Source organism: Poecilia reticulata, chromosome 18 (assembly GCF_904066995.2).
Source record: "Poecilia reticulata chromosome 18, P_reticulata-male-v2, whole genome shotgun sequence".
NCBI classification, from domain to species: Eukaryota; Metazoa; Chordata; class Actinopteri; order Cyprinodontiformes; family Poeciliidae; genus Poecilia; species Poecilia reticulata.
The window spans coordinates 5,065,154-5,078,564 of record NC_088847.1 but is presented as its reverse complement, the minus strand read 5'-3'; the positions used below and the strand labels follow the sequence as shown (position 1 = coordinate 5,078,564).

The 13,411-nt window shown below is 36.4% G+C and overlaps 1 protein-coding gene across 1 annotated transcript; it reads right to left on the bottom strand.

The window, feature by feature from the left end:
- Window positions 1-1,827: 1,827 nt before the first annotated feature.
- On the bottom strand, window positions 1,828-9,521 carry LOC103480215 (C-C motif chemokine 7-like). Its single transcript, XM_081599937.1, has 4 exons — window positions 7,616-9,521; window positions 5,905-6,054; window positions 2,054-2,165; window positions 1,828-1,936 (listed from the first exon to the last, which is right to left on the bottom strand). The coding sequence occupies exons 1-4, from the start codon at window positions 7,698-7,700 to the stop codon at window positions 1,828-1,830; spliced, it is 456 nt and encodes a 151-aa protein (XP_081456063.1). The 5' UTR covers window positions 7,701-9,521.
- Window positions 9,522-13,411: the final 3,890 nt, after the last annotated feature.

Genomic DNA, 13,411 nt, shown 5'->3' with positions numbered 1-13,411 from the left:
AAGTAGGTTGAAGTAGGTTAATCTTAAACCTACTGAAACTGTGCAGGGAGCTGAAGCAGAGTCTCCAACATGGTGACCAACAAACATACATTATTAAAACAGTTTCTGTAAAGACAAGAGGAGGAGACCCTCTTAAAACAACTGGAAAATTTGGAGTGAGAGGGAGCTTATTATTGGATTTGTTATTTCTTGTTTGAAAGAACTTGGAGGGATGTTCAAGAACATTAATAATCTCATCTGATAAAAAAAACTTACATGATGAGTGTTTGGAACACATCAAAACCAACATCATTAGCTTTGGTTGGGTTGGTAACACAAAAACAGATTTTGCAGGATAACTTACAATAGATATTTGTCCAACAGATTCCACCTTAACTCTTAATTGACTCATCTAGGTTTATCATTACATAACCTAGATGTACTGGTTATGTAATGTTACATAACTATAGCATTAGAAGACACGTTTAATGTACAAAAAATATTTTTGAGAACAATTTTCTAACAAAATGTTATTATTTACTCATTGCTTATCAGTCAAGTTGATCAATCGCAGGAGAAAGACTTCAGGTAACTCTGGAACCACAACTGATCTGGATCGATGCAAATTTCTCTGCCAGGTTTAGTGGCCACCCTGTAGAGTAAAAACAATGAGAAAACCGGATCTTTCCTGTTCACTGAGTCTGTTTATATAGTTTGTTAAATGAAGGCAGTAGCTGCTACTTACACAAATGCCTGAAGAAGACACACATCTGAAGTCCTGAATAATCCTCCAATATCTTTTCGAAGTACACGTCTGGAACAGACCTTCTTTTCCACATCTAAAATCCAGCTAAGCTCTAACAACCTCCGATGCTTCAAGTCATAAAGAATTATTCATGAACATTATGTGAAGAAAATATGTCTAAAAACAATAAATTAATATTTTAGCTCAGTCCTGGAGTTCAATATCTTTATCTGCCCTTAGTAAATATGTTATACATAAGTTATGTGTTGTATCTGTTATTTAAATTTTTCCTAAAATTGTCTTTCATTTTGTTGTTTTTATTCCTTGTCCAGTTTGAGAGAAACATCTGCAGTTTCATTTGATCGTGTTTGATGATGATAAACTAGATTTGAGTTTACAATTCATTTCAGGAATAAGGAGACAAACCAGCAGATATTAAAATAAGCTGTTCAAAACTAGACATGTTTTCTCATTGCTTTACATTCAATGAGATTAAAACTATTCATATTTGGTTCAGATGAGGAAACTGCAGGCAATGAAAGTTTCTCACCAGATGCAAACAAATTCTTCGCATGGACTTTTGCTTTTATTCTGGAGTTTAGTTTCACATTCTGCACAAAAAAACTCTTAATCAAAGGACAGTATAAAGAAATTTATATCCAGGGATGGACTAGTTATCGCTCTCTCTCGGATTTAAGAAGTAAGAAAAGATTTAACGCTTTCTTTAAAGTGTTCAAAAACAAGAATCATTTGAAAAAACCTTTATTTAAAACCTTACAGAATGCTCATGAGATTTTCTTAACTACTTGGTTAAGAATGTAGTTCTTAACCAGTCACTGCTGTAGGATAGTTGTTGTGCAAAGCTTTCAAAAGGATTACAGAAAAAACTTACAATTATACCTTTAAAGCAAAATCTTTGATTGCTTGAACCAGAATAGTTCTGGTACTAAAATCATGATCACTTTGTCACATGTGTTTTATTGTTCTTCACATGATCTGATAAAGCAGGACAGCAGGCAGGAGAAAGTTTGCAGATTTTTTTGATTATGGAATAAGATGTTTTTGATTATGGAATAAGATGTTTACACATTAAATTAAGTAGGTTAAGTAGGTTGAAGTAAAAAGGGCTTTCTATCCAGAAAGTCAATAATCTTCTTCACCCAGAGTTGGTTTGGATCCACACAGATGTGGCGTCCTTTTTTTGTTATTAAACTGAAAGAAAAGAAATGAACATTATGTAATTTTTTTCTAAAAATAAAAAAATGAAATATAATTCCAAACTTTAGCATAAAGCCTACTATGAACAGGAACCCAGCTTGCAGTACTTACATAACTGCTCTTCTAGTGCAGCGGGTAGAAGTCATGTAATATGAAGAGATGAGATTTTTGGTTACGATGTTTCTGAAGAATTTAAAGCAGCATTCTTTGGGACCACTTGAATCTGAAAATAATATTAATGCATTGGTGAAAGTCTGATTAAATAGTCATTTTCTGGGTGGAGGTGGATTTTTCCCCTGAATGGGTAGAGAGATGTCAGTTTTTTAGAACAAGAACAGCTTATGTGATTTTTCATTTTACTCCAAATATTACATGGATCATGTTGATTTTGAAATACTTGTTGGACAAAATTCTTAATTAATTCCCACTGTTTACTTTAAACAGTTCATGTGTAATTTATTGAGTTCAAACAATTTGGCCAATTTAGAGTTTTGTCATGGACCTAATTTAAAGTGGAGACTGAATTACTTTATGTCTGACTGTATCAATGTGTTCACTCTAGTCTTCAGTGCAAGATGTTGCTGAAACAGAGACGTGTGATTGGACTGAGCTGGACCAATCAGACAGTCATGTTCATATCAAACCCTTCATTGTGTCATTGTCTGTCTAAACTAGAGGATTGGCTCACACAATGCTTCACTGAGACTCTTCTATCGTATTTTCCGCACTATAAGGCGCACCGAATTATATGGTGCACCTTCAATTAATGGCCTATTTTAAAACTTTTTTCATATACAAGGTGCACCGCATTATAAGGCGAATAGAATAGACGCTACAGTAGAGGCTGGAGTTACGTTATGCATCGACTAGATGGAGCTGCACTAAAAGGGAATGTCAACAAAACAGTCCGACTCCGGTCGGCGAGGAGAGCCTTCTGCGACTGGGCCGGGGCGTGGCCGGACGATGGTCACCCTTCTCCGTTTGCACACAGCATGTTTGTGGAGAACGTGGTGCTAAAGGACCTGCAGATGACCTGATTCTAGACGGTCGGTAGGTAGATAGATAGGTCAGTCAAACTTTATTAATAGATTACAAACCAGCGTTCTGACAACTATCCCAGCATGCACCACACGCTTCTTCTTCTTCTACGGGCAAAAATGAAGTTGGTGGCTGCTTACCGTAGTTGCTAGACCTGTTGTGGCTCAGTATCGGTCCATAGATAAGGCGCACCGGATTATTAGGTGCACTGTTGGCTTTTGAGGAAAGGTTTTTAGGTGCGCCTTATAGCGCGGAAAATTTCAAAATTCCCATACTTCATTCCCATAATGACTGTATATGTCGATGATGTGGCCATTAGTGGAAGCTCTGTTAGCGAGAGCCTCGAAATGCTTGGTGGCTTTTTTCATGAACTTGGCATTGTCCTTCTCTGGTTCTGGTTCGGATTAAGTCTTCTGTTTGCCATTTGTCCTTTGAGCACTATGTTCAATGAAACACTAACTCTGACAAGAGTCATCTAATTACTTGACAAAAACAGAAAATACCATCAGCAGTCATAATGACCAAAAAAGGAATCATCCAATCAAGTCTCTGGTGGTTCAGGTCTGGTTACTATGAACTATAAAGTCTTTATTCCAGGAAGATGATGTGGTTTTCAGCTACACTATCATATACATGACATGCATACATATGGCTACGGCCTACATTTAAATACTTCCTTAAATACTTCCTATCACCAGTAGATGGCAGTGTGAATATTTCTGAAGTTAGCTTGTTGGCCTCTGAGGACAGGAGCGCAAATATTTTATGTCTTGTTTGGGTCCAGCTGGAGTAGGATTCATTTTGAATTATAAAAGCAACATACATACTGAAGAGAAAACATGTTTCATTTTGCATTTAGCCTCAGTAATGTAAATATTTTAGACAACTAGAGGCAATTTCACAGGATGTAAGATGAAAATCTTGCCTTAACCAGATGTTTGTTTTTTGTTTCAAAACTATAACACCTTTACCTGGATGAGAACCAGCTTTAGTAAATACTCACTTGGACCTATTGCTCCTCCATAGCCCTGCCCAGATCTGAAAGGGCTACGGTTGACTTCCTGCTCAACGGGTTGGGTGATGTTGATTTCCTGATTTTTAGGAACTGTTATTTTTGCAGCAGGAGCAGCTTCAGTGGTCATTCCTTTCCCATTTATGAGTAATGCATAAACATATTGGTAAGTCACATACAATTAACCATTGTGTTTAGAAATGGGGTCCAACTGACCCCACACACATAAAACTTGTATCATTTGCCTCAGTCCTCACATGCACAACAGTTAAACCCAAAATCCTTCATAGCCCTGGCAGGTTTAGATTTAAAATGTACTTAATCTGAGAAGTATGCTTTTCCAGAGTGCTGGGATTAAATCTTTTTTCAGATTTCTTCTGTTTTTGTTTTTTGTTGCACTTTAATATTTCAAATCACATTCAAACTTAAACATATGATAATGATAATGTACATAAACACATAATAACAATTTTCAAGTGATGATTTTTAATAATTAAGGACAAATCTATATAAAAAAATCAACACCTATGTGAGAAAGTAATTCTGTCATTGTCAAATCAAGGGAGGAAATCCCATTTCTTTATTGGGGGGACCATAAACATTGACATTTTTTAAGACCAATTTTGGGGGGATTAGCAAAGTTCCAGTGAAATGTAATATAAAATATGGTGAAAACTATTTGTTATTGTGTTGACCAAAAATGACTAGTAAGTAGCAATGAATAACAAAAGTGTTTTTCTCAGTAAACAACCTGTTGAGACCAATAGAAGTCAAACTAAGATTCAAAGGTCGTTTAGATATGAGTTTGGGGTAACACTTTATTTGAAGGGGGTGAATAAGACTGTCATGACACTGTCATAAACATGACATAACACATGCAATGAACATGAATAAGCCTTCATGAATATTTATAACTTGTCATAAAGCATCATTCGGTAAATTATGACACTTTTGATACAAAGTTGACATTATCCAAAATGTCTTTGTTATGACACTTGACATTAACAAAGAAATCATTACTGTTTAAACTTTACCTTTATTAAAATAAAGATACCTAATTTTTAAAGTGCAATCAGTAATACTTTTAATAAATTTATATCAGTAATGATTTCTTGGTGGCAAAAGGTGGCAGTTTATCATGATTCAGCCAACGTAATAAAATTACAAACTGCAGTCTGATTTTTTTTTGTTAATGTGCTTAGGAGCCCTCCAGGGGACATCGGAATTTTTTTTTCTTTTGCGTCCCCTTGCATTAAATTTTGCTTACAACATTTGCTATTGCTATGTATTGCTAGGTACAGTCATAAATGTCAATTTCAAATGTCAAATACATACACATTTAAAGAGCCTCAGTGAAAACGTGGTTATTCTTAACTCTTTGATTGAAAATCAATTTGTTCACTGCATGTTTATGTCTATCTGTATAAGGTTGAGATGGAACTGAACATGAAAATGGCCCATCAATCATTCAGACCACCAACACAAAAGAGACTCAATCAAAACTGGCAGATGACTCATTACCACGCGATAATAACTCTAAAGTAGTCTGGCTGTATCTTTTCTTTCCTACTTATGTAAAGTTTCTGTTTATAACATAATAATAATAATAGTAATTTCTGGTTAGGTTTTCTGGAAGAAATATCAACAACATTGAGATCTTCAGATTTCAAACCAAGTCATCTAAGTCTTATCAGGACGTTCTGTGACGGTGTTAATGTCTTCATCTGGACCGCTGACTGATGGTCCAGCTAATGTCCACCTCCTGTCAGAGTCTGGCTGGAAGTGGAACTCCCTCGTGAACATTTGTGTTTCGCCTCCAAAATGGACAATGATTTTAGGTTAAGAGTGTTTTCTAACAGACGTATCAAGAACATTTAGATCTGACCACATCACCTCTCAAACTAAGTCTCACCAGGACGTTCTGTGATGGTGTTTATGTCTCCATCTGGACCGCTGGCTGAAGGTCCAGTTGATGTCCACTTCCTGTCAGAGTCTGGCTGAAGGCAGAACTCCATCATGAACGTCTCATCAGAGCTGCTGATGCTTCTCCTCTGCACAAACACTGAGAGACACAAAACTGGTTATAGAGCAGGTCACAAGATCACATCCACTCAAACATAAATCTCAACTGCAATCACCTTTAGTAACAAGAATTGGACCCAGAAATGGTAAAATTACATGTAAGAGCTTAAACATATCCAAACTCCCATTTTGTTAAACATTATGTACACTTTTTTCATTGCCCCCAAATGGATGGAATAGTTGTTTTGGTACGTTTTAAAACAGGATTTCTGAATCGTTATGATGTTATTCTCTCATCAAAAACATGGAGTGTTACTTTGATTTCGTCATGAATGCATGAGAAATACTTGAATCTCCCATGGCAACCATTCACAGTGTGCTCTTACAAAGTGCAGCCTGTTGAAGAGCACCCCTGCCCTCACCCACTCAGCTCCTTCAGACTAGCCAGCAGCAATTAGCAAAGACCTGGCAGAACCGCGTGTCTGCTTAGTTCATTATATGAGCAACTTCTCAGTACAACACTCCTAAGAATGTTTGTAAATGGCATTATGGACAAGCACTGTTATGACATGTTGAATGTGGGGTGTCAAAAAGAACAGGAGCTTCTTAAAGAGACAGTTGCACAATTTCAAGATGCCAAATAGCAATGCTGAATTCCTTTCAAGTCATATTTGATAGATATAGCATTTTTATAACAACTGAAGGCAATGTACTTACTTCATTGTCCAAAAAATGGCACTATGTTAGACCTGTGGCAGGAAACCAACTAGTTTTAATGAGCTCTTTTCTGAAGGAGTGCTTAAATATTTGGTAGAAACTTCCTGTTGGCCACAAAGAAAGTGAAGTTTCTCTCTAACTTACTAAGGCACTTTTCCATTAGAGCGCCTCTGACCGCTTCAGAATGCAACACTTTGTGAGGGAATGAAAAAGAAAAAAAACAGGGGTGAGCAATGAATTCCTTCAAGACCAAATGAAAAATATAGGTTTATTTTAGTCCATCAGAACCAGAACCTTGAGGTTCTCCATTGCCGAGTGTCACTGCAAACAGAGAGTTGACACTATCCGCCCACCATACTGACAATGGGCGGACTGAGAGTATGGTGCTCATGGTCCGCCCACCATACTGAGGAACAGAGCATATATGGAAAAGATCACTGGGGTAGAACCGAGCCGCACATTAACCACTCAGTGTGCAACCTGCCAATGGACAAGCGCTTTAAGAGGCATGTAACAAAATATTAGTAGGTGTGTATAGGTGTGTGTGAGCCTCCATGTTCAGTTCTGACTGTTGATTAGAGAGAATCAGCAGTTATTCAGCTTGATGGACCCAAATTAGCTTTTTTGTTACAAATCATTGCAGTTTCATGGTACATTGAGAAAGGCTGGGGTTAATTAAAATTCTTAAGATACTAAAGTTTTATGACATTCATACTCATAATGAGTGAATGCAAACCTTTCACCAGAACTTTTGCATTTACTGTAAATGACATCCTATAAAGGATCAACAGGAAGTCTGAATGTGACTAAATACAGATCAGTTCAAACTATGTCACATCAGCAGCATCAACATTTAAAGGTTTCTCTCCTTTAGTTGCTCTTACCTGAGAAGTCCAGATCTGGAGTTAAGAAAAAGGAGATCCAGACGACATTCAGCAGAACCACACTGATCCAAACTACCTGCTGCATGATTTGATCTGCTGCTGATCTCTGACTTCACTCAGTCAGGGAAGAAGACAGACTGTGAACATCGGCGTGATTAAGACGGTGTGACGTGTCTGTGATGAACATTTTTAGATCCAACCACAACCCTAACAGGATATAAGCTAAAGGAGGTTTGGTGGTACAGTACTCACACTACAACTGTCACAATAGGCATAAGTGGTCAATAAGGCGTCTGCTCTTTATCATGTCTATAGTCTTTGGCAGTAGAAACTCCTCCCCCTGAATACATGATCCACTGCTCAGCACCCAAAGCTCACTCACATCTCCACCCACCCTTTTCCTGAATTTTATTTAAAGGGACGGAGACATTTTATGATGACACAGAAGTTCAAAGTAAGGATTATTTTCAAACCACCATTCCTGTAAATTCCTGGAAGCCATGTTGTTTGTTCTGTTGCAGAAAGTGCTGCTGATAACACAACGTTAATCACTGTGACTCTCAGAGTTCTGAATGTTTTGCTTGTTACCATCATACTTGTTCTGCTCGTTAAAGTTATTCAACTCCTGAAAGGTAATTTATGAAATAACTGGTATTATTTTGATTGAGATCTTACATTATTGAATTTGTTTTAGGTCCATTTAACCCCAGAGATCCTGTATCTTAATAATATATAATTTAAAAGTTCAAGTTCAACAAAGCTCTGCTTAGATTAAATCTCTCCCACATTCATAGTGTTTTTCATTTATTCTCAGTAATAATTCATTGTTTTTGTTATGTCTACCTTAACAAGATAAATCCGTGTATGGCTTATAACCAAAGAACGAACCATACACGGATTAAGATAAAACAAAACAAAACATTAGGCTCTAAAAAAACTCCTAGAACAAATACTGTGGCTAAGCCTGTCACAAAAAAATAATAAATAAATCAATTAATCAAGTAATTACATAATAAATGAAAATGAACACAATTTCCATTCCTATGAATAATATTTTTATGGGCAATTCTGCTCAGAGACCTCATAATCCATTTTATTTGTAGTTATGATTGTAGTGGGATTTCTGTTTTCATTTTATTTGTTGTTTTTAGTTGATCTGATTTATTTTGGATATTTAAAATATCTTCCAGTTCCAGTGTTTTATTCTGTATAAAATTAAAGTATATTTGTTTTAAAGATGAGTAGCTTGGATTGATTTGCTATTATCAATTGAAAACAATATAATTTATCACAATAACTGCTGGGACAATTTATCATTCAGTTTGATCAGAATGTGTTCAATAAAACTTCTGAACTATCATCATCGTCATCATCATCATCATCATCATCATCATCATCATCATCATCATCATCATCATCATCATCATCATCATCATCATCATCATCATCATCATCATCATCATCATCATCATCATCATCATCGTTTTCTGTCTCTGTTTCCCAGGTGATGATTTGGACACATCCACACCTGATTCAGGTGAATCAACTTCAGTTATTTTCTCTAAGTTGGGTTTAGCATCAAGTCTCTTCTTTTCCTTTTAACTTACAAACACAATGTGTCTTTTTTAACTAGTGTTCTGGTGTCATTTACAGAATCCTGGGTCAACAGTGAACCAGAACTGAAGTTCTGTTCTCTCTGTTTGGAGTTTAGGAGGAAGTGGAACTGCAGCTCCAAGAGATTCTGATGTTGTGGATGTTTAATGTCTGAATTAAAATAGTGGAAGAGACAAAACCACATTTTTTATTTCAGCTGGATCTTTGTCTTAATACTCCAACTTGTGTTAGAAAGCAACTAAGGAGGTCAAGGTCAGTTAAGTCATTGCCTGATTTCACAGAAACAGAAACTCTGTGATCTGAGGAAATGATTTGGATTCTGAGAACTGTTAGCTTTATAAAATAGTTCATTACTTTTTTTGCATTTATACTCAGAGTCTTTCTTCTAAGTAAATCCAATAAAACTGTTGACCTAATTATTAAAGATAAAGTAGAAACATCTAGTTTTAGTGAGGGAGTTCATTACAGATCAGATCTGATGCATTTTGTTGCATTGAACTAAACTCTGCTGCTAAAGATTCAACCACAGTTGATCTTTATCAGTTTTGTGTGTAAATAACTGATCAGTGTGAAAGTTTGAATAGAGGAAGTTCATCTTGATGAAAATAATTTTCTCAGCATCTCAATGATGATCTCAGCTTCTCAGTTAGAGAAGAGTAAACACAGAGAGCTAAAACAGAAGTAAACAGAGTTAGTGTTAAAATGTAGCTGAAGTTTGGTGGTTCATGTGACATTTCTACAATAAGTCTTTGGTTCTGCAATGAAACTGTATGCAAACAAAAATACCTGTATATTAAAATATAAATATATTGATGTTGGCAATGCATTTTAAAAATTACAGTAAATAAAATAAACTTATAAGATTTGTGATTTTTTTTCTTACAGTGAGTCTGGCAGGATAAATAGATATATGAGACATATATTCCTATCTAGCTATAGATTTCTCTAGCCTATCTCATACATGGTTGTGTAGCAAATTCTTAATCTTTGCTTGATTCAGAAAAATAAAACAATTGTTGAAATTAAGATCTTGTTCTACTAATCATCAAATATAACTTTTTGTGTGAATGTGATGATAAGCATTTTTTCTGAAATGAACTGAAGTCATTCAAAAAAGCGAGACACCGATGTGGCCAATATTATAGGAAAGAATAAAAATATACCTTATTATCCCTTAGAGGAGAATTTTTTGTCATTTTAGGAGGTTTTTATTCATATTGCACTGATCTATGCAATATGAGACTGAAAAATCAAAACAATGTAAACATTAATTAACTTCTCTTAGAAACACACTGTCAAAAGTCATAAATAAATCATGAAGTCTACACTTGGAATCAAACCCACAACATTGCAGTTTCAAGACAAGCACTTTAATTTTAAACTAGCGTATTAAATCACTCCTCCTGAGTAGATGTATTTCAAGTCTTTAATGGGTCTTGTCTGTTTGTGTTCCTGTGAAGCACTTTGATATACAGGTCCTTCTCAAAAAATTAGCATATTGTGATAAAGTTCATTATTTTCCATAATGTAATGATAAAAATTAAACTGTCATATATTTTAGATTCATTGCACACCAACTGAAATATTTCAGGTCTTTTATTGTTTTAATACTGATTATTTTGGCAGACAGCTCATGAAAACCCAAAATCCCTGTCTCAAAAAATTTGCATATTTCATCCGACCAATAAAAGAAATGTGTTTTAATACCAAAAAAGTCAACCTTCAAATAATTATATTCAGTTATGCACTCAATACTTGGTCAGGAATCCTTTTGCAACCTTCAATGCGGCATGGCATGGAGGCAATCAGCCTGTGGCTCTGCTGAGGTGTTATGGAGGCCAGGATGCTTCGATAGCCTTAAGCTCATACAGAGTTTTGGGTCTTGCGTCTCTCAACTTTCTCTTCACAATATCCCACAGATTCTCTATGGGGTTCAGGTCAGGAGAGTTGACAGGCCAGTTGAGCACAGTAACACCATGGTCAGTGGTTTTGGCACTGTGAGCAGGTGCCAAGTTGTGCTGAAAAATTAAATCTTCATTTCCATAAAGCTTTTCAGCAGATGGAAGCATGAAGTGCTCCAAAATCTCCTGATAGCTGCTGCATTGACCCTGCCCTTGATAAAACACAGTGGACCAACACCAGCAGCTGACATGACTCCTCAGACCATCACTGACTGTGGGTACTTGACACTGGACTTCTGACTTTTTGGCATTTCCTTCTCTCCAGTCTTTCTACAGACTCTGGTACCTTGATTTCCAAATGACATGCAAAATTTGCTTTCATCTGAAAAAAGTACTTTGGACCACTGAGCAACAGTCCAGTGCTGCTTTTCTGTAGCCCAGGTCAGGCACTTCTGCCTCTGTTTCTGGTTCAAAAGTGGCTTGACCTTTGACCTGGGGAATGCGGCACCTGTAGTCCATCTCCTGCACACGCCTGTGCACGGTGGCTCTGGATGTATCTACTCCAGATTCAGTCCATTGCTTCCCCCAAGGTCTGGAATCGGTCCTTCTCCACAATCTTCCTCAGGGTCCGGTCACCTCTTCTCGTTGTGCAGCGTTTTCTGCCACACTTTTTCCTTCCCACTGAGGTGCCTTGATACAGCACTCTGCAAACAGCCTATTCGTTCAGAAATGTCTTTCTGTGTCTTACCCTCTTGCTTGAGGGCATCAATGATGGCCTTCTGGACAGCAGTCAGGTCAGCAGTCTTACCCATGATTGTGATTTTGAGTAATGAACCAGGCTGGGAGTTTTTAAAAGCCTCAGGAATCTTTTGCAGGTGTTTAGAGTTACTTTGTTGATTCAGATGATGAGGTTACCTGCTCGTTCAGAGAACCTTTTCATGATATGCTAATATTTTGAGACAGGGATTTTGGGTTTTCATGAGCTGTGCGCCAAAATCATCAGTATTAAAACAATAAAAGACCTGAAATATTTCAGTTGGTGTGCAATGAATCTAAAATATATGACAGTTAAATTTTTATCATTACATTATGGAAAATAATTAACTTTATCACAATATGCAAATTTTTTGAGAAGGACCTGTATATTGTCCATAAACCAGAACACATAAACCAGAACATAAACTATTTCCTGCCTGGCCTGATGGGGGCAGGTCCAGCAACATGAGCAGAAACCTTAGAAAAAAACTTTGACAGTTTGTATTCCTTCTCTCTCTCTGCAGCAGCGTTCATTGGCTCTCGGTTCTTTGCTGCAATCAACAGGAAATGAAGAACTCTGTCCTGATAGCAGCTGTGCTTTACAGCTTCTGTAAGTATTGACTGCTTAATGACTATAAATGCATTACATACAGTAGATACCGTGTACAGAAATTACACAGATTAGAGACTACTGATAGAAACAGTTTCTGCTCTAATTCATATTGATTAACTTGTTTCCTCTTTTGTTTCAGGTTGGACGTCTGGTTCAGTTTCTGAGTCTGAGATCCTGACAGTTCATCCGGGTGAAGATGTCAGACTGCAGAGCGCCAACATGTTCCAGGACGGTTCAGTGACGTTCTGGTTGAGAGTGATTAATGAAACCAAGACCAGTTGTATCGCTGTGATTAATGGAGTTAGTACAACCATTGACCACTGTGAAGGATTTGATAGAAAATCATTTGAAATGACTATAAACTTCTCCAATATTTTACTCATAATTAAACATGTGAATATCTCAGACACTGAAACCTGAAGCTCACTGTGCAACATTTACATGTAATCGGTGAGAACATTTCACTTTATGTTGCTCTGTTATTTTGGTTTCTTTTTAGTTTTAGTTACTTCCAGTGATTTCATTCCATACTGATATTTTTTGCCAATATTTTTTGTCTTCTTGTTTTTGCTTGTTTGTTGTTGTTGTTGTTGTTGTTGTTTTTAAATAAATTGAACAGACAAAATAAGTGGTAAAATTAATTGATTTTCCTGATTGTATTAAAATTTTAAGTCTGATTTCATGTTTGTTGCAGAATAGCCAAACAACATAAAGTTGATATTTCCTGGACCTGAGAGTGGTTTGCTCATCATCATCATCATCATCATCATCATCATCATCATCATCATCATCATCATCATCATCATCATCATCATCATCATCCTCATCATCATCACTTTTCTGTTCATTCAAATGAAGAAACTTCAAAGAGGTAATACTGAAAGTAAAATAATGTAGAATACATTTTGCTCA

What these genes read in the sequence shown, in the direction of transcription:
- LOC103480215 (XM_081599937.1), bottom strand. Translation starts at nt 7,700, where the DNA reads ATGCAGCAGGTAGTTTGGATCAGTGTGGTTCTGCTGAATGTCGTCTGG. An exon ending in CACCATCACAGAACGTCCTG is followed by an intron (nt 2,166 to 5,904) that starts GTGAGACTTAGT and finishes TATTATTTTCAG; the next exon opens with ATTCAAGTGGTCCCAAAGAA. An exon ending in TGCACTAGAAGAGCAGTTAT is followed by an intron (nt 1,937 to 2,053) that starts GTAAGTACTGCA and finishes CTTTTCTTTCAG; the next exon opens with TTTAATAACAAAAAAAGGAC.